At 54.4% G+C, this 20,256-nt stretch overlaps 1 protein-coding gene across 1 annotated transcript in view; it reads right to left on the bottom strand.

Moving 5' to 3' along the window:
- The window catches only part of SAMD11 (sterile alpha motif domain containing 11), a 105,358-nt gene that overhangs the window by 32,748 nt on the left and 52,354 nt on the right, over window positions 1–20,256 (bottom strand). The window contains exon 4 of the mRNA XM_035344593.1: window positions 10,564–10,688. Within this exon, the coding sequence (XP_035200484.1) occupies window positions 10,564–10,688 (125 nt within the window). The remainder of the gene's footprint in view (window positions 1–10,563; window positions 10,689–20,256) is intronic.

Consider the following 20,256-nt stretch of genomic DNA (forward strand, 5'->3'; position numbering starts at 1 on the left):
AGCTGACCACCACAGGTTTCACCTGGAGAAGGCCAAACGGACAACTTCGAGGTGGTCCCAACATTTTTGCCCTCCCGACGCTGTGAAACGAGCCGACTGCGGAGCAAGACGCGCTGCACCAAGTGCTGCTGCACTGTGCTGTGCTACAGACACGGCGGGAGGAGATCGAGCCCTATCTCACGCTCCCTATCCGTATCGCTGGGTTTGCTGTGAAAGCTTTTTGGCCCCAGAAGCTCTGAGTAAACAGAGAACCCAGCCAAGCTACATGGGAATCCACCCAGCCTCAGAGAGCCAGCATCTGACAAGGGAAGAGAGCCTTTTACATCCACCCCCCTTCCACGATGTTTTTCGAGGAGGAAAACATCTCCCCTTGCTTTTAAGCCCCCCATAGACCTCAAACCCCGGGGATGACAATTCCCACTGCCCGGCCTGAAATGCCCTGGCAGCATCCCACCTCGCCCAGCTCTCCCCTCTCCTTCGGCACCGACGGAGCTGCTCCGCTCAGGCAGCTCTGGCGCTCCAGCCCTGCCGCTCAGCCTGTTCCCGTGCCCGACGTGACAGGTTTGCAGGGACCCCAGAGACTTTTTCCCCCCCTCGCTGGGCTTGTGCCCTGCCGGCGAGAAGCAGCACCAGCCCGCCGAGTCGCGGGGCTGCTGACAACAAAGGCTGGAGGCCGAGGGGCCAGGCAGGAGGCTGCGAGGAGCAGCGTGGAGCCTGGTGGCACATCGGCCCCGTCCCTTGCCAGCAGGAATCAATGGAACAAAGGCAGAGCGAAGCACAAGGTCATGGGAATAACGGGCCATAATTTAACTGAGGGCAACGAGAACGGGGAGGGGGGAAATATTGGGGGAGCTGGGGGAAGGGAGGCGGTGGGTTTCTGCAAGTTGGGATGCTCGGGCGATGCGGCTGTGTGCCAGCTCACGGGGCAGCGCTGAGTCTAGCAAGGAAGGGGCAAGATGTCACTGCAAAGGGGGTGTCAGAGCAGCAGCAAAATAAAGGCAATAAAGGCAGCAGCCCCTGCCCAGCAGGTCAGCTCGGTGGCTTTAGGGACACGGCAGGCAGCTGGCTTCAAGCCCCAGCTATTGCACCGGGTTCTCTCCTTGCTCCTTCATCTCTCCACATCTGTATCAGGAAGCAAAAAGCAACCCAGTGGAGAGAGGAATGGGACACACTAACGGTCTCTTCCTACAGAGCAAGAGGATGCAGCAGCAAGAAACCAAAGGGATTTTTTCTCTCCTGCTCACTTTGAGAGAACTCAACTTTGGCAGAGTGGTGTCCGGTCGCTCTCAGGAGCAGAGCAGGGCTCCAGCAGCCAAGGGTCAGCGGCTGTCAGTCACGGATCTCAGCGAAATACAGAGAGCAGCCCCCCAGAGGCAGACCTGGTGTCACCCACTCCCCCCTAAACGTGAGCGAACAGGCTGCAGGAGCACACAAGAAGAGTGTCGGAGACGGATTCCTGACGTACAGCACATTAACCAGCCTTTCCTGGGCTTGAGGAGGAGCCCGCATCCCCCTTCTCAGCTCCAACCGCTGGGCCATCTGCCTTTCCTCCTACCAGGCAAACAGTATCCTGCTTCTTCCCACCTCCCCGTGCTCCCTAGCTGGAGCCAAGCTCCTAAAAGACCAGCCGCAAATTCCAGTTCCCCAGGAACCAGGCACGGGTCATGCTGGAGCCGTGCTCCCAGCCGGCTGTAACGAGGCTGTTTATTAGGGAAGGTGCACCGACGGCCCCTCGTCGCCCAGCTTCCTACAAAATTCATTTTTACAGCATGCACCGAGCCATAAAAAGGTGGTAAATATTCATAGTATGAAAAACACTCATGGAGAGGATATACTGCACTTAAGAGAGAGATCTGCATTCATTTTACATGCTGCAGAGAGGCTTTTTAGCGACTGCAAACTTGTGAATCCCCACTCTGCTTCAGAAAAGACTGAAGGAGGGAGGCTGGGCTGGAAGTCCAGGATCCTGCCAGCTCTAAGAAGGAGCTGCTCTCGTGGGCAGGACGGGAGGAGGGGGAAGCTCGTTAAATCAAAAGGCTTAAGCCCAGCTCCAATAAGGATCACGCCGCGTCTCCTTGAGGGACCACAAACCTCCCAGGCAGCGGCCGTTCGGCCTCCATTTATCTACCCGTGATAAAAAGCTACGAAACCTGGCACCGGTTCCTGTGCCGCAGATACCTCTCTGGGTTTTGGGGAGTATTATACAACCCCGAAAGGCAGACGGGGCGGCGTGGCAGGGCCAGGGCTGGCGTTTCCCCAGGGGCTCCTGGCTGCTGGATCTGCTGCGCATGGTCCCCGCCGGCGCCCTGGTGCTGCCTCCACCTCCAGCAGCTCTTTATGAAAGCAAACGCCCAAGATCACAATTTCCAACAGAGCTGCTGGTGGTGCTGTGCCCTTCGCACCATTTAAAGGTCCGATTGCACTCATTCAGCCCCTGGAAAAAACCAGTGCTCCTCCAGCCCGTGACAGCTTTGACAGCCAGACTCCTTAATTCCTTTTTCTTATTCCCTTAATCTGTCATCTTTATCAGGCTGGGGAAGTGCCAGGCAGCATGCAGGAGCCCCGGCCCCGATCAATCTCCACATTACAGCTGACAGAATGGTGCTAATAACTTATTGATCTAATGTTTGCCAAGCCCCACTGGGGCTGAAAGGCTACCATTGATTGGCTTGAGGGAAGGAGCCTCTCAGCTGAGAGCAGAGGAAAGCCTTCGAATTGTCTTCTTCCCGATGGAGGGAGGCTGGGGAAGGGCCAACGGGGAGGAGAACCCGGGAACCAAAGGGAGGAAGGGCGCACGTGTGGGATGAGGATTAAGGAGGGAGGCAAAAGGAGGGGAAAAAAGGGTCTGAGAACCAAAGAAAGGCAAGGAGGAGGGAAAAGAGCAGGAAATGGGGGAAGAGCAAGGAGAAGAAAAGGAATTGGAACAAAAGGCTTGTGCAGAGCTGAAACATTGATGAGATAGGCAGGCGACCCTCCTCTTGCTCATGGCAAAGGGTTGCTAAAATCTTTCCAACCCCCAGGCCTCCACCCTGGGACAGCTGCTCCCAGCTCCATTCATGTCTGACCTAAAGCACGCGGCGCCGCTGGTGCTCTGACCAGGTCTGATGCCACAAGCCTGCACCTGGGGAGAGGACATCATCTCGTTTCATTTAGGAGGTGGTTCCCTGCACTCACATCCTTGAGAACCCCCCTCCCAGCTCCTGCTTCTGATTTGCACCGAGGAGGCTCACCTCCATCAGAAGCCCTCGGGCATGCTTTGCCGACGGGTACACGTGCTGGAGCAGCGCTGGGAGGCAGGATCTGACCTGGCAGGGCTTCGGCTTCAAGGAAACAAGGAGTGGGGCAGCAGCTCCACGCCTGCTACCTGGGCACCAAATCCCAGGGCAAGCTTTGCAGACACGTAGGTCGGGGGGAACAGGGCTGCACCTGCAGGAGGCTCAGCTTTGCAGGACCAAACCCACAGCATCCAAACCTGATAATAAATTCGTTTGCTGGAGCAGGAGCACTGCCATAGCCCTGCCTCTGAAGCATCACCTGGACTCGTGGCAGGGGCTCACAGAAGCAGACGTGGTGGGTACCGACCACGATCCGGACTGGATTTCTGTATTTAACATCAGTGAGGTGTCACCGCGCCGACAATTTGTTTTCAGCGCTTTGCGAGCCGCCTGTGAGACACCTGGGGAAGGAGGTGGGAGCAGGGAGGAGGTTATTTTTGGAAGCAGGATAATCCTGCTCTTCCTAGAGCTGCAAGGAAAGGAAGAAAGTCGCTGCTGATTTCCGTTTCAAAGCCACCACGCGTGCCAACCGAGGTCTGGTGGCTGAGCCAGCAGCCGGAGCCACGGACGCCGTGTCCTGGCCGTGCTGGGCTGCCCGGAGCACACCGGGCACAGGGGAGGCCAAGCTGCTTCCTCCAAGCACAGGGCACTGAACTGCCTCAGTTCCTTCTCCTGCAGTGACAAAGCCAGCACCTTCACGTTGACACCAGCAAAAGGCAATGCACTGACCTCTGCAGGACACAGCCAAAGGGAATGCCGAGTGCTTCCATGTCTGGCTTTCCCATTTTGCCTTCACCTCCCGAGCCCTCCCTCTGGGTTACAGAAGGACGCTGGCTGCCTCCAACCGGGCTTCAGAAAAAAATAAAAACTAAGTTAAATAGAGCACAAAGAAAGGACAATTCTCCAGATCCCAGCCAAGTGGACAAATGGCACCGACAGAGCCTAGACCCTCACGTTGCCTAGGCGAACAACTGTCCTTCGTGGAAAAACATGCGAACAAGGGTGGCTGGGCTTACAACTCCCAGATGCCCTCTTGGTGCTGATTTTCTGCTCAATTTAAGGCAGCAATTCAATAAAGGCTGCTGCTTTTTTTTTGTTGTTATTGTTTTGCTTTGTTAAATGAAAACATGCCTGCATCCTACCTCATTATCACACGCTCAGAAAACAGCCGTTCGCTGTGCCTCTGTCTCTAATCATTAGCTACGACATCCCTGATCCCAGCTCCTTCTCAGCCCCCACATTAACTCCTCCTTAGCAGAGGAAAGTCCCAAGACCGATTTCAGACATGGGAAGCTGTCTGCAGTTCACTCCTGGAATTTCTCCTTCTCTTCCACTTAGTCAACAGAGCTTCAAGTGGGAAGGTGAGACGGGAGCCTTGATACAGGAGAACGAATAACCTTGGAGAGGGACAGAGATCTCTTTCAGGATGCTTTTGAGACACACACAAAAAAGTGCCAGGACTTGCTGTGCCCATGAAGTGCCCTCTCAGGCCATGTTCAGACATCAAGCCGACCCCACGAGGGGCAGGAGGAGGAGAGGGGAGATCCAGCCGCCTCCTCCAGCACCAGCGAGCCTGATGCCTCCACTTCTATCCCTGCAAAAGTCCTCCTGCAAGCGGAAAGCCATGAAATCTGCAGAACAGAGGGGGTTTGGTGAGAAAGAGGAGAAATCAGGAGAGGAGGAGAAAAGAGGAGTTCTGCAGGAGAGAAATGAGGTAGGGTCGTGGGACCAGGACTGCAAAACGGTGCGCACCCGTGCGAGGGAGAGCCATGGGTGCCTGCCGCAGGAGCCCCACGAGGGCTCCTCCACCCTCCCCAGCAGACTGCATTAGCCAAACGGGATAGAGGGGATTGGACTTGTTTACAGGCACACCGCTAGCTGCTTACAGGGGCTCTAAATCCGTGTTTGATGTGCAAACCGCCAGCTTTGCCGCCGCGCCTTTGTCAAGCAGCCCCGGCTCTGCTCATCCTCGTGTGTGCCTCTCTCTCTCAATTAAGATTAAAAGCGCCTTGTGCCATCATCCGCTCTCAAGGTAAGCCCCTCTGTAGTGCCATCGCTGTACCCTGTCTGCTGCCTCGCCTTTATCTGATCCATTTGGAAACGACTTTTATATTCTCATTAGGCTCGCCGCCTGCCCTCCCCTCCCACGCGCGCTCCCCCGGAGGCATTTCAGCACACTTGCTCTACCTTTGCAGATGTTGCTAAGCCTCTTACTGAATCTCACCGACGCAGGCTGTCTCCGTGTGTTCCCAAGGAAGTACAGCCCCCATTATAGGTACTTTTCCTTTCTTCCTCCATTTGGCATATTATATCCCCATCGTGACTGCAATTTAATTAGCACCAAGGAAAGCATCCTCCGGCATTTCCCGCTGCAGAGCACCACCACGAGAGAAGGGCCAAACGCAAAATCAGGTCTGCAGGGCCAAGAGAGGAGCCAGCACCGACCTCTGGCAGATAAACAGCCCCGGGAGCCCTGGGCACGGCCAAAGCCCATTTTTCCAGGCAGGCTCCCTGCGTGTTCCCCTGCCCTCCCGCAGACTGCCAGCCCCAGGGGAGCAGCTCGCCTCTCCTCTCCGCACAGGGGGCACCTCGCTGCCCTCCCCTCTCAGCAGCTGCATCAGCCAGCTCCAATGCTAAATAATAATGCTGATTTTTACGAAGTCAGGTTCAGCTCAGAGGAGGAGGAGATTAAACCCAGCAGCTGGGTGGAAGCCCAGCGCAGATATAACCTAGGCTTCAGAAGAGGAGCTGGACATCACTGTGATTAATGAAGAGCACTGGAGCTGGCAGAGGGGCAGGCGCCCTTCCCTTGCACCACATTCCCCGATCCTCCATGAACGTTTACTCCAATCTGTGCTGGAAGCAATGGACATTTGCACGCTTGAAACTTGCACAGCCGCTTGGTGAGCGGACTTTTACCCAGAGACCGCAGGAACCAGGGCTCGCAACCTGCAAGCACGAGCTCTTCCACTCCCAGCCACAAAGGGAGGAAGAGAAAGCAGAAGCAGCAGCAAATTTACTCTTCTTAAAAGTCTGAGAACGTGACACTGCCAACAGCCAACCCAGATGAGATGGAAGGAAGGGCCGTAGGAAAAGCAAGGGATACGACGGTGCAGATGGGTGAATCCCTAACCTAGGACTGAGATGGTTTTCCTCAGCCAGTTAAAAATTCAGAGTTACGAGCAGGGCAGCTCTTCCCCGAAACCCGGCACCCCCTGGGACCTAAGGAAATCCAAGTGCATTGGTGATAATAATTGTAATAAATCTGCAGTGCCGCAGAGCGGGCCCAACACGCGCGAGTTTGCTCCGTGATTAAGAGATCGCTGCAACACCCCCAGGTCCCCGGTGAGCCCCGGGCGCTGAGATACGGCTCCCATGCATCAAACACGTAAGAATATCTCAATCATTACCGCAGCCGAGCGCGGCTCCGGAGCCGATCGATAGGGCAATTAGATTTTATCAGGACACGCCTCTCAGCCACCTACTTGTGCTGTCCTTGCAAAAGCCTCGCGTACCCCTGCCGGTGCCGGCTCTCCGGGCACCCTACCGAGAAGCACAGGCTGGAGCAGGTTTGGGTGGTTTGGGTTTTTTTGTTTGTTTCTGTAGGTTTTTGCTCTTGGTGTTCTTTATTTCCTTTGAAGGCCGGGTATCAGGGGATGCTTTGAACATGAGTGAAGCTGTCAGCTATTCCCATCCAGACCTCTTCCTTCAGCACACACCCTAGAAAGGGGGGGCATCCCCCCGCACCCAAAATCTCTCACATGGGGAATCCCTCAGAGCACGCTTTAATCCACATGGTCCTGTTGTCACGGTGGAATAACGACAGAGAGCTCTAGCAAAGGAGCCAGGCAGGACAAGCCAGGAAACAGAGCTCTGCCGCTGGCTTTATCACCTTGGGCAGATTTCTCTCTCCATGCCTTGGTTGACCTGTGCATTCCTACAACGTACTCCAAGACCGGTGGAAGGCGTTATGCATCTCGTCCAAAAACATTTCACTCCCTGGTAACACAACCACCCTCCTTTGCCGTTGTCTCTGTAGCCTAGCAGTAACGGTCTTCTCATTTTTGACCATCAATGTATTTTCGAAGCACTGCAGCTCTCAGGTTTGCTAGCCCAGATTTCTGTAGGTGCTAAACTTGCCAACGCACGACAGTCACTACACTCATCTCAACCACACGTAAGTGATGCAATGAGGAGCTCAGCCATTTGTCTGTGCTGACACCGCAGTTGCAGCTCTTTGGGCCTCTCATGACCCAAAATGCAGTGACTTCGTTTGTCAGGGCCAACCCGATCCGAGTCTTTCACGACCCAATTATTTTGCAAGTTCTTCTGCTTTCCCAAACTGAGCTGTTCAGTCTCTGTTCCCAAATCTAACCATCACCGCTGACACACAGTGACCTGGTTTCACTTAAAAATTATTCACAGACCTTCTACAGACGCTAACATCAGTGCTGCTCTTCCAACCACGGGCCTTTTATGTTCCAGCGATGTTCTCCTCAGTCCCTTTCAACCTGACCACCAGCCCAGCTCTGGCTTGAACCCTGACTCCAGACTCACCCCCCAGAACTCACCCCAGCCCTACATGCCATTAGTTCCAGCCCCTTCCATCATTTCAAAGACCACTCAAGATCCAGTAATTATTCCTATTTCCCAGTCCACGTTCAGAACCATCGCACTGCCTCTAATCTTAGTCTTAACTATAAATCAAGCGACTCTCACCGAATTAATCATAAACCAACCAACCCTGCCAACTTCAGCCCTCTTAGCCCCGGGGGCCCTGCCATAAACAAATCTCTCCCAGTCGTGCTATCCCCGCTTCTCACTCCCCTGCTTATAGCCACAGCCAAAAAGCCACGGACACTCACCCTTCGTCCTGAGCGTGCACAACCCTTGGTCCGAGCCGCAGCTCAGCCTCCAGAGCGCTCGGCCCCTGCTGGCTGGGACCGTGCGCTCGCTGCACACCATAAATGCTAACCCAGCAGCAGCAAACACTCGAGCATCGGATTCCGCCTTGCTTTGAGAGCAGCGCAGCACACGGTTACGAGTGACGCGGGTGTTCTTCAGAGCTCTGCGTTAGCGTCGTTTATTCAGCGCCGTCCATCCCCGAACGCCGCTCTGGGGGTGAGATTCTCACAGCCCAGCCACGCAGTGCTTGTTCTCAGAGGCACACGGCGCAAACGGCAGGCAGCTGCGGGCACGCTTCTTTTCCCCTTACTACGAGGTTTAAACAACAGCCAGTCTTTGAGACTAACCCAACATTAAGTCTCTTAAAATATATACGCAGCAATTAGTTCTAGCGTTCTCCCCTCCCACTCATGCCAGTAAAAACAAACAGAACCGAGGCATAAATCCAGTAATCGGCGGCAGCTACAAACCCCAGCACATTTTGTTTCTGTTCCCTTGGCTTCCAGGTACAGGCGGTGGCGGTGCAGGTACCAGACCAGCACACCTAGACCCCGAGCCGGCAGATTTTGGCAAACGAGCCTTCCTTGCATCAAACAGACACGGAGAGCAAGCCACTGCCAGGCAGCAGGGACAAAGCAAGAGCTGAACCATCCCCGTGGAGATGTGACAAAGCCCCTCTCCCTTCGGATACCCAACATCCCCACCATGCCCCCAGCTGCTCTTTTGCTGGTCGGCTCTCTTTAGACACACCAGATCTATCACGTCCTGAAAGGCTCTGTCACTTGCTTGGTGGCCTCTCGTGTGAACGAGCCCTCTTCTTTTTCATTGCTCAGCCTTTCCGTGGGATCAGAGCCAGGCGCTGCCGTCCCCACTGCTACAGCCCCCGCGTGGTGCCTGTGTTTTATATTTCTCGCCGTTTCTTTTGGTTAAGAAGCCAACCGGAGAACCTCGAGCACGAATTCTAGCAAGTACAAACGAGGACCTCACCATCTAATCTTTGCTCCTGTTCAACACTGACGGGAATGAAAAGTGCACTTTGCATTTCTGGAATGTTAAGGATCTCAGAGAATTTCAGCAGCCCTGATAAAGCCCAGCAGCCTCCCTGTGAAGCAAACATTATTAAAACCCGTTTTAACACGTGAGGTCAGCTGAGACATCCAGACACGAGTAACGTCGTACAGAACAACTTATCTCTCTGGCCAGTGTGTCTCTTGGAGCTGTGTAATGAAGAGAAAAGGGAGATTCAGCTGTGCAAGTGAGGAGGGGGAGCTGCTCGTGGCTGCCCTACGGACAGCCCAAATCCCCCAGTTCAGCCCTACACACACGTGGGACTCAACGCTCCCTGAGAAGCGGCTGCACCAGCTCAGGTGCCACTGCAGGCAGGAGGAAAGGGGTCAAACCTCATGCAAGAGGCAAACCAGGTGCCTCCAAAGGCATTCCCGAAGCACCTTAGACGTGGTGTTCTTCCCTCTGGACACTGGGTTAAATTACGTGGTCAACAGAATGACTTACAGGCAAGCACAGACAAAACCACACAGGGATTTTCAGGGAAGGCTGACATTAACATGCACGGAGAGATCAGGTCTGATTTGGAAGAGGAGAGATTGCTGTTTTCCCTACAGAGAATAGAAAAACCAGCGTTACTCCCACTTTTTCCTCAACTTTTAATTATTCTCAAGCCAACTGTAGGCTCTGCGAGCAGCAAGCAGAGCTCTGTTTATTACCAGCGCCTCACTTGTTGGCTGGTGCACATCCACCACCAAGGCATCCGCGCCCAGAGCTCCCTTCCTGACATCCCGAGTGGCGCAGCACTTCTGCCTTCACCATGTCAAGGAAGTTCAGCTTCCAAAAAGAAAAAGAAAAAAAAAAGAAAAAAAAAGAAAAAAAAAAGAAAAAAAGAAAAAAAGAAAAAAAGGCAGGTAGCAGTCCAAAACCAACCAAACACACACTCACAAAGGAGTTGGCAGGCACAGAGGCAGCATGGGGAACCTCTGATTAATGAAATTACAAATCAAACCGTGCTCTCTGCAAGGCCTTTCTGCTTCACTTGACACTAACCCTGGGGACATTTCACTTCTTTGCTGGCGCAAGCTCCTTTGCCAGTAGTTTAACACAGACCACTAGATTTGAGAATAAAGCAGGGCTGAGATCTCAAAAGACTGCACCACTTTAACACCAAGAAATCCTTCCCATGTTAATCTCCGGCCAGAATATTAAGAGACTTCACGTAGCTCACTCTGAAGCGTGCTACACGAAGAGCCACAGGAAAAAGAAAAAGAAAAAAAAAGAAAGGAGCTGCTGAAAAAATGCACGAATGGAGGGGTGAAAGAGAGAGGAGGGAAGTCACTGAGCCCAGCCAGCAGGACCTGCTCCAGCCCCTTACCTGCTGCTCCCAAGCCAACGTCGATGCTGTTCCTCTTGAATTCACAGCGGCTCTGGGTCTCTGGCATAACGAGCTGACGACTCTGATGCAGGTTGGAGATGATAGTGGAGAGGTCGTTATCACGGCTGCAACAGAGCAGAAAAGCACCAAGTTAAGGAAATCCTATTTGCCACCACGTAATTGATTTCTGTGTGCATGTGCGTACGCGTGCGCAAGCTGCTTTTGTTTGCCCCCGACATCGCCGCCTGGCAGGAAAGGTTCTCCCCCCCCCGCCCAAGGCAACCTCCTCTACTTTTGGGGAGCGGAGAGCGAGCACGAAGCACTTCCCAAGCAGCCCTCTCATTTCCCATAAAGTACTCGGCAGCTGCCAGAGCTCCTGATTTCAGCGCTGCCAGATATAACTTGCGTGGGCCAGAACTTACATCTCAGATGGAAAAACTGAAGGCGCACGAATTGGCAGATCTGTTCCCGAATTAATAGGGAACTTGAACTGAAATAACTGATAGTCTTCTATCAGCTGCCACCCTTCTATTCCCCCCAAAAAGTAAGTTTTTCCATTCCATCACTGCTGGAACACGAGACAACTTTATTTACTTGAGTAATTGTTTTTCTTCTTGGAGAGAAACCCACCGTGAACCTGGCCATCTGCATCACTCCGAGCCCACAGCTCAGATTTATTTACAAAACTGATTTTCAGTTCTTCACTCCTGAAATAATGCTCCCTTCCTTCTGGGACAAGAGCACGCATTAGAGTGGTCCGGCGTTGCTGTGCCTGCTCTCCTCGCGTCAGGCTGCCGTTCAGTAGGCTACTTCAGTCTTTTTGCTTTTCTCCTTCTATGGCGAGGGAGAGCACAAACGCAAAAAGACAGTCGCTGTAGCAGACACTGCAGTTCAGCTGGCAAATGCTTCGGCTTGCAAAGCTCTTGCAAAATATTTCTCAATAAACGATACACAAACACTGAGGAGGAAGAACAAGCGACAAAACCCAACCCTATACGTGATACTAAATGGAAACGCTGGATCGTCTCCCTTCTTTCTGGGTTGCGTCTACGTTAAACCACCCGACCTTCCAGCACCAGGTGCTTGCTCCGAGCTAGACGTGGCTCTTTTCCTTCCTCTCCCCTTTCCACAAGGAAGACGACGGGCAGAGGAAGCCGAGACACTTACAGAACCCCGCAGGCCAGGAGCGGAGCCGTGCCCCCGTTGCCCTCCCGGCCCCTACTCACACGAGGAGCGCGCCCGCTCGGTGCCGCTGCCACACGCAGCACATGGCCACCAGCTCCCTGCCGCAGAAAGCGTCCTCACCTGGGACCCGCGGGACAGCGCGGAGGGTGCATTATCTGCAGAGCCACCTCGCGATCGCCTTCCCTTAAATATCCCCCTCCTCTCCCCCCACCTCCTCCCCACCTGCTGCCCCCCCAGCCAGCGGCTCTAGGCACCAGCCCCGGATCTGCTCAGATGCTCCGGGGAGCCCAGCCCCGGTGCAGAAGCAGGGGCTAATCTGTCGTCTAGCTCCCCGCTAATCAGATAAGTTTATGACAGAAAGTCTTTAGACAGAGGTACTTTCAGCGGGCGTCTGGCTCCAGATTTTCACGAGATGCGGCAGACACGGCCGGGCTCCCCTTCCAGCAGCCGCTGCCCCGCTCCCTGCTGCTCCCCCCGCGGCCCCAGCGCCGGGGCTGGATGCTCAAATCCCAAAGCCTTTGAGCACCCACTGCATCTTCCTCCGCTAAACCAGTTCAGATTCCTCCTTATGCAAGCAGAAGGCTAATTACTTAAGCAAGCCCACAGGTGAGTGGGAAGCCCATTTCTCCTGCGCCAAGCAGTTTTGGGTCTTATCCTCTTTTAGCTGCCACCTTTAAGATGCATTATGCAAATATTTGGGTGTCTTAAGTCATTTATGGGATTAATGTGAAGTGATTATCAGTTCTTTTTAATCATGCCAATCAATAACTGGATGTCAGGGACAGAGGACAAATGCAGATAAACGCTGCCATCAGCACAACGCTCGGGAAAGGGCGGAGGAGATGAGCCAGAAGTGCAGAGGGAGAAGGCAGGGAGTAGGAAGAGAAAAATGGGATAATTACATCTTTGCGTTTGCAGAGTGTCTTGCATCCCAAACGAGCCCAAAGCCCCCCTCATACGTAAACACGTTAAGAGAGCTATGAAAAGGAATTGGGCTTTTATCCACCACTAAGACGCAGCTGCCTCTCTTTCTGGAAAAGGGCACGGCGACTCCTGAACACGGCTCGACCCGGTGCAGCCGCTGGGAACCAGAACCAGAAGACAGACACCAGAACGGGTATTTTTCTTCCCAAAAGAAATGGACGTTTTTAGGTTTTCCATGACCTTAAATTTAAAATTGTCATAGTATTGAAAGGTGCACTTGCGAGTCCTAACTCCACGCAGCACCAGGAACCCAAGCGGGCTCTGAACCCAGCTCAGCCTACCCGCGCAACTAGGCAGGAGCCCAGAGAGCACAACTTTGCTGCAACACCTTTGCAGAAGGCAAAGTGAACACCAAGGTGACATTGAGAGGAAAGGGGAGAAGGACTGCAGCTCGGGCAGCTTTTAACACATCAGCCTGTCCCCAGGAGCTGTTCTGCTGCCTCGGTATGCGGGAGGCTTGAAGCAGAGGCTGCCTTTGTGTTCTGGGCTTCTTCCACAGCCGGCACCATGGGAGGTAGCTTGGAGCTGGGGCTCAGTCTTAGCAGGAGAAAAGAAACACTGAGGGGTGGCTGGATCAGCTCATGAAAAATTGAAATACCTTGCTGCTTAGGTCAAGATTTTAAGCATTTTTTTTTAATACTGTAGGCGCAGCTGGTCCTGCAAACACAGCTCCACGCGGCTGCAGTCAGACACCAGTGACTGCGTGGGCTCTCCAACAAGGGAGGTACTTGTGGAAGGCTCTTCTTCGACCCCATGGGGCTCTACCACCGTGCTGGGGGCACAGAATCAAGCCAGCTTTAATTCTGCAGGCAACAGCTCTGTCACCTCCACCTTACTTGTGCCTGCTCAAGACAGCAAACCAGCCTCGTTTTTACCAGAGACCCTCCTGAGCCTCCAGAGAGTGAAGCCCAACTGACTGCCTTTCATCCCAATGCCATGAAAAAACACAACTAGTCAAAGTTTAATTTTTTAACAGAACCTCAGGTCTCCCCTTAGCCAGGAGGCAGGGCTCTGCCCAGCCCCCAGCCGGTTCCAGAAGTCACCCTGCTTTTGCACGCCCACCACCTTGGAATCCAACACTGCAACTGCCTTTGCACCCTCCCTGAGATCTCACTGCCTCACCCCCTGCCTTGCCCATCTGCCATACAACTCCTAGAAACAGCCTAGAGTGCTTCCCAACAGAAAACAGCTTCTGGAAAAATTCGAGCCAGCACCTACCTTTCCTGAAGGCAAACTGGGCACTGTGCAGCGTGCTGCCCCAGCGAGCACAGCACCGCTGCAAAACGAGGGGCACCTGGGCAGTCCTTGGCTTCCAGGTGGCCAGCGATGGTCCTCTATCAATTCCCTTTGACCACCTGGTCCCTGATTCCTCAGCCCCACTCCTGCTAGATTTTTGCGCTCACATCCCATGCATAAAGCCCCTGACAGAGCCCATCTCATGGATGTGCCCAGGTTTTGGGGCTGCCTCAACAGCTGGCACGGCACAGAACTGATGCCCCCTCCCTCACCCAGGATGCAGGGTGCTCCCTGGGTGTTCAGCTTGCTCTCAAGGCACAAGAACGGTGTTATCAAAAGTGCCTTGGGGAAAAAGCCGGTTGTTCCTCTGTCTTTACGCACCCCCTAAATTGCTCTCGTTAATCCCAGCGTACACAGAAACAAACTCTGGGGCTCCGGGCTCCAGCAGCAGAGCCAACACAGGACTGAAGAGCGCTCCCTCGGAGGGAACGCAACAGGAAACAGAGCCTGGCTTGTGGGATATTGAGATGCAGAATCAGGATGCTTCAGGGATACCAACACACACATAGAAACCTGGGTGCTTGCAGCACAAATTAACGCAGCCGAAGACAAGAATTGAGGCTTCCTGGAAGGAAAAACCAACAGGGGTGCGAGAGCATCGCCTCCGCAGTCCTCAGCAGCAAGAGCGCAACTCTTGCCTGACCCCGGAGGGACGGAGCCTGCGCCAGGGGGACTGGAGAGGGCAGGTCCTGCCCATGCGGAGGATTTCCCCCTCTGTGTGCTGAAGGTAGTAATTCCTCCCAGGTGCTCACTTGCAGCCCCAGCAGGGCACAGGCACGCTCTGCTTTTCCTTTGTCTCGTCTCCGCGTCGCTGCCGGGTGCCTGTTAATGCAGGCACCCCCCACCCGCACAAACACACATGCACACACAATCAGATTAAAGGTCTGATCCCTTCCAGTAGCATAATATTATATTTTAAAAACCGGATTAGAGAAGGGGGCTTGAGCAAGATACAGATCTCCTGAAAGGTCAAGGAGGAGACAAATAGCCTTCTGGAGGGCTGCGGGTTGCCATGGCGATGCTCAGTTTGCATGGGGTTTGGTAATTAATGGTTTTGGGCCCCCCACTACTACAGGTGTGTTTCACGTGCTCTGAGGGATGGCTGCTTGGGCAATTCCACCTCACAGGAGCAAGTTGCGCTCTTGCAGTAAAACGAAGGGTGGAAAACGGAGCACTTAGTGCCGGGGATTCCAGCAGCTCCAGGTCTGTTTCTGGCCGGGGAGCAGCTCAGGGTTAGTGCCGTGACCTTCCTTAAGACTTTTCTTCTGGTATCTGGCCCAGGATGACCGGAGCGCTGGTCAGAAGATGTGCTTCTCAGGTATTTCTGCTACTTTGGTGGACCAAGATTTGCAAAGAACTCACAGCACAAGCAGACTCGAGTGGGAATTTCAAATCCCATGCGCCTCCATCCAGGACACCAAGCCTCGGCCCGACCTGAATGTGAGCGGGGAATCTGAACGTGCCTGGTAAAGCTGAACTCCTTTTGTCGCCTTCAATTACAGCTGACGTGCTGCTGCTCGTCCTCTGAATCCACCAGCCTGCTTTTGTGACAGCGAACTTGGCAGCGGCGGGGAGCAGTCAGCGTTCAAACAGGAGGAGGACTTTGTGTGGCGAACAAGAAGCGGATGCTGATGAAGGAGCAAGACCTTGTCTTCACAAAGACGTCCCTCCTATAAGTAAGGGAAAGGCAGCAGCTACCTACCAGCACTGTGGACATCCCTCTATCCAACTCTGACGCTGCCAGCAGCAACAGTTGGAGGAGTGGCTGGGTATTAGTATGGCTTGGGCAATTTTCAAGTCCCAGTGAAGCCAAGGCACAGGAGCAACAGATCCACTTACCAGGAACACGGGCAGGCTGTGATAAAGGTTGTGCCTGAGCCACGAGCAGCAGAGCAGCTCACCGGCACCCTGCAACCCAAGTTGTGCGTGGTGCAAGCAGCAGCCACGCAGCTCAAAAGGCCGAGACCAAAAGGCTCCTGGGTTTACCTGGATATGGCACGAGATGAAAGCTGCTAAGAAAACAGCCACCTGAGCTCTAAGGGTGTTTCTAAAAGCAGTGTACCGATGACGTGATGCACAAAATGCGAGAAGGGCAGGGGAGAACACGAGCAGCAAGGGCTGTATGCTGCAGGTTTCATGCTAGGCATGGGAGACAGCAACAAAAATCTTCCTCTCCCCAAACCTCTCACCAAATCTGGTGCAGGATACACATCAGGGCTGACAATCTAAAATTCCTGTCACTCCCCGGTGCTCTGACACAAGAGGCCCCCTCTGCAAAGCTGCAGAGAGCCGTACTAATAACTAATGGCTGCAAAAATTACCACTGGAGGAAAAAAAGCCACGTTGCTAATGGTCTCTCCGAACGCTCTGACTGCTGCACTGTCTGTGTTTAATGGCACTGGCTGCTCCCGTCTCCCCAGCCCTGTTTGCTCTGAGGAGCCTTTCTGTACCGGCAGCGTAACGCTCCACCAAAGCCATGCCATCGCTTGCAGGAAAAGGCACCCTAGAGGACAGACAGCCACATCAGCTGGGGGAATGTCACCTCGACAGGAGCTGTCTGTTTGGGAGAGGGTGCCACCGAAAGCCACGGACTCATCTGTATTTTAGGCAGCACCACCCCGTCTGGGTGATGAGCCACAGCACCTGCCCAAGGAGGAGTCCATCACCGGGACTGCCACCAAACTGGCAAATTTGCTGAGCGTGGCCATCCCTTGGGACATCCAGATGAATTAGGAGGAGGCTGTGGTGGCCAGACATGCAGCCACCCCGTGAACAACAACCGGGCTTCTTCTGAGCACCGTCTGCAGCAGAAGCCCCCGACCAGCAGTGACCGCAGCTCTTGCTCCAAGATCCCTTCTGGTCCTGCCTCGTCCCGTGGTCCCCATTCAGAGCAGCGTTTGGACCCTGCCTTGCACCCCCACCCCAGCCACCTCTCCCTGCTGCACGATGACCCCTGGCACCTTCTGGAGCCAGCCCCGGCAGCACCTTCAGCGTGGAGTGGGTCACGGAGGGGAGCAGACCAGGACAGAGCAGGCACCTCGATCTCTTGTCCCCTCGAGTCAGGCTAAGCAGAGAGCTGCTGATGGATGCCCAGGCTGCCCAGCCCCAGGGGGCACCTGAATGCAGACGCCACCACCCCGAGATGCTCGTGAGGGTGGTGGCAGCTTCCGCTGATCATTAACCCAAGCCGGATTCAGGCTGGGAGCGATGCCTTTTAAATGTGTTTCATTTACAGACATTAGCAGCGACTGCATCTTTAACAAGGAGAAGGATGAGGAGACTAATGGATGGAGACAATTAACCAAAATATAAATCAGTGTCAGAGTCTCTGCAGCTAGCAGAGGCAGCCAGGCGCCCGCAGGGTCTGGCGATTCTCGCAACACGCTGCTCCAAGTGACTGCAAAGAGTGACTGCAAAGGGGGGGAGGGCGAGGGGAAGAGGAAAATTTGGTCGAAATTCAGATTATTTCCAATAACGGCTGCCTCGTGGTTTGCTGCAGCCCTCTCCAAACTAAGGAGGCAGTGGGAACCTCACTACGAGCACCGTGCCCTGTTCTCCTCGCAGGGTGGGCCAGGATAAGCCCCGCGTGCCTTTTGGAGATCACCTTCCAGCAGCCTGATGTCTGCCGGGCTCGGATCACCCACAGCAGCCTTTCTGGGCTGCGTGGCAGGCAAGAGAAAAGCAGCGGTGACTGCAGGGAGGGAATTTCTTTCACCTGCGGCTCAGCACCGCTCAGCCCTGCCCCAGACAGGCTGCTCCAGCGGTTAGGATATTTAGCACACATTCGAAGCTCAAGCTGTCGTTTCTCTTCTGCTCCAGTTTGCTGCCGGGCACGGCGCTTCGCCACCTCGCGCTGCCGCTCCCCATCTGCGCAGGGACGCACGTGGGCACGGAGGGAGTGGGAGGCAGCAGACACCGAGAGGCAACCCGGCACTACAGCAACAGGAGCTGCAGATAGAGCTGAGATCAAACGAGGGAGTGATGCTCTCGGCAGACACAAAATTTCCTAGATCCAAAAGCGGCAAGGCGCTCTGCTGAGGAAATGGCAAGCGAACCTAGCACGGGATGAGCCTGGATCAGTCTTTTGCTAATATTTAATCAACCCAAAGGCAAGCTGTGAAAACCCGGTCAGAAATGTATGGGTGGGTTTAAAGGGGTGCAAAGTAGGAGATTGATGCCAGGTCTGGAAGAGAAGAGAGGCTCGGAAAAGTAGGAGGAAAATAAAACTGAAAAATATTTCTTTTTAAATGTTTCACCGGCTCTCCATCCCCTTAACGATCACTCAGTAACTGCAGAGATTATATTAAATTTTACTGATCAATACCGTTGCCATAAAACTGTCCCGACCCTCTGCCCCTCCCTCCAATAAAGAAAAAAAAAAATAAATCCAATATGCAAAAGGAGGGACGTCAGGGCCTGCAGAGGGAGAGACGTGAGGACATTGATTGAGGCAGGGGGAGCCGAGGTGGGCGCGCCAAGCCAAGGGCGTTCCTTCCCCATCCTCGTCCGGATTTGTGTCTGGTTCAGGGACTTCTTTCAGAGGTCCCCCTGGCTCGGGTACCGGAGCCACGCGCTGTTTGCTCTCACTGACACCCTCCCTATGTCACAGACACCTCGAGCCAGGCCAAGTCCCTGGCCAGCGTGACGCGAGTTTGCAGCTCCAAGGAAAAAACAACATTCCCAGAGCGTGCAGCAACCCAAGTGATTTTTCCCCTTCTCCACCACCTTCCCCTCCTCTCCATCCCCCCAGAAGACAAGATCCTGGCCTGGGGATGGGACAGGACCGCTGCCAGAGGCGGTCAGCAACCAGCCGAGCCGCTGGGACGGCCCGAAGCACAGCCCACGCCCGGGGACAGGACGAGCATGTAAATGAGCCCGTGCCTGCGCGAGGGGAATAATGAGCTTTTTATGGAAGCCATTAAAAGGAAAACCCAGATTGGGCTATAAATACTGTTGCATCATTACAGCAGCGAGGAACAACCTTATGTAACAGCACAGCTATGCAGTGTCAGGGCTGGTGGGAAATTACCGCGCAGAGGCTCCTGCTTTTTTTGGTTAGTATTTTTTTAAACCCAAAACAAAACTGATTTCTGATTTCCAAAAACAATATATACATTCCAAAAATTATATATAATCACCTTCTACCTCCCTACAGTGTGTGGGTGGACCTGGGGCTCGCTGGAAGCACCTGAAGGACAGAGGTGACCTGGGGACTGCCAGCACCGCGCTGCCGCTGGAGAAATACCTGGCTGCAGCTCCCCCGTAAAATGCCACCAGCATCACTCCCTTCCCCTTAACATCCAGCTTCCGAGGGCTGTTTCCGCACAGATTTGTTGTTTATAAGTCCCAGAAGGGACTGCTATATCTGGCACATCCAACCTCCTGCACAGAACCTGCCAGCAAGGCTCACCCCGTAAGAGGGTAATAAAAAAACCAGGTGCCCAGGTAAGAGGTAATAAAAACTCTCTGCCCCCCAGGAAGCAAGGAGAGAGCCTCCGCCTCCAAACCCCGGGCACACTCTGGATTCACAAGATAAAATGAATCCTCGCAGCTTCTTCCTCACCAGCACGTCCACTTTCCTAGCAAAGGGGGGGGGGAAATAAAGGGCATTTTGCAGGATGACCGCTGTGGCTCCCTGCTACCCGCCCAGCACCAGAGCAGTGCAGGCACCACCGTTTTCCTACCCAGCAGAGCTGGGAGTCGCCTCGGGCTGTGAAATTCAGCACGCTGACTTTCTCCTCGGCATCCCTCGCCGTGCCCCGGCATGGCCTCTGAGTGCCAGCGGGCCGCGCGCGGCCACGCAAGGTCAGTGCCTCCAACAGCGCCGGGCGCTAAGCCCAGGGTGCCTGAGTCAGCAGGAGCAGGGGAGGGCTGGGGATCGGGGAAAGCTGGCGGCTCAGACCGACCGGGGGCTCTCACCCCCCCCCCCTCCCCGCTTATCACCTTGTGCACAGCACAAAACACCCGGCAGCAGCCCCCTAATCGCGTGGCGCGCAGCCAATACCTTCCCTCGCGGGTCGACGCCGGACACGACAGCCAGAGCAGGATAAGACCTAAAAGCTGGGCACAGGAGGATTTGGGTCAAGGATTTGAAGGCTGCGATCAGGCGACTAATAAAGAAGTGGCTGGGGCGGGGAGGGGGGAGCAGCGGAGTTTGTTTCTCCGTTGAACAATAGGCAGCGTGACCCGCTGGCAGCCCGTGTCACTTTTCCAGCAGAGATAGGCAGA

This window comes from Oxyura jamaicensis, chromosome 21 (assembly GCF_011077185.1).
Source record: "Oxyura jamaicensis isolate SHBP4307 breed ruddy duck chromosome 21, BPBGC_Ojam_1.0, whole genome shotgun sequence".
Classification (NCBI taxonomy): domain Eukaryota; kingdom Metazoa; phylum Chordata; class Aves; order Anseriformes; family Anatidae; genus Oxyura; species Oxyura jamaicensis.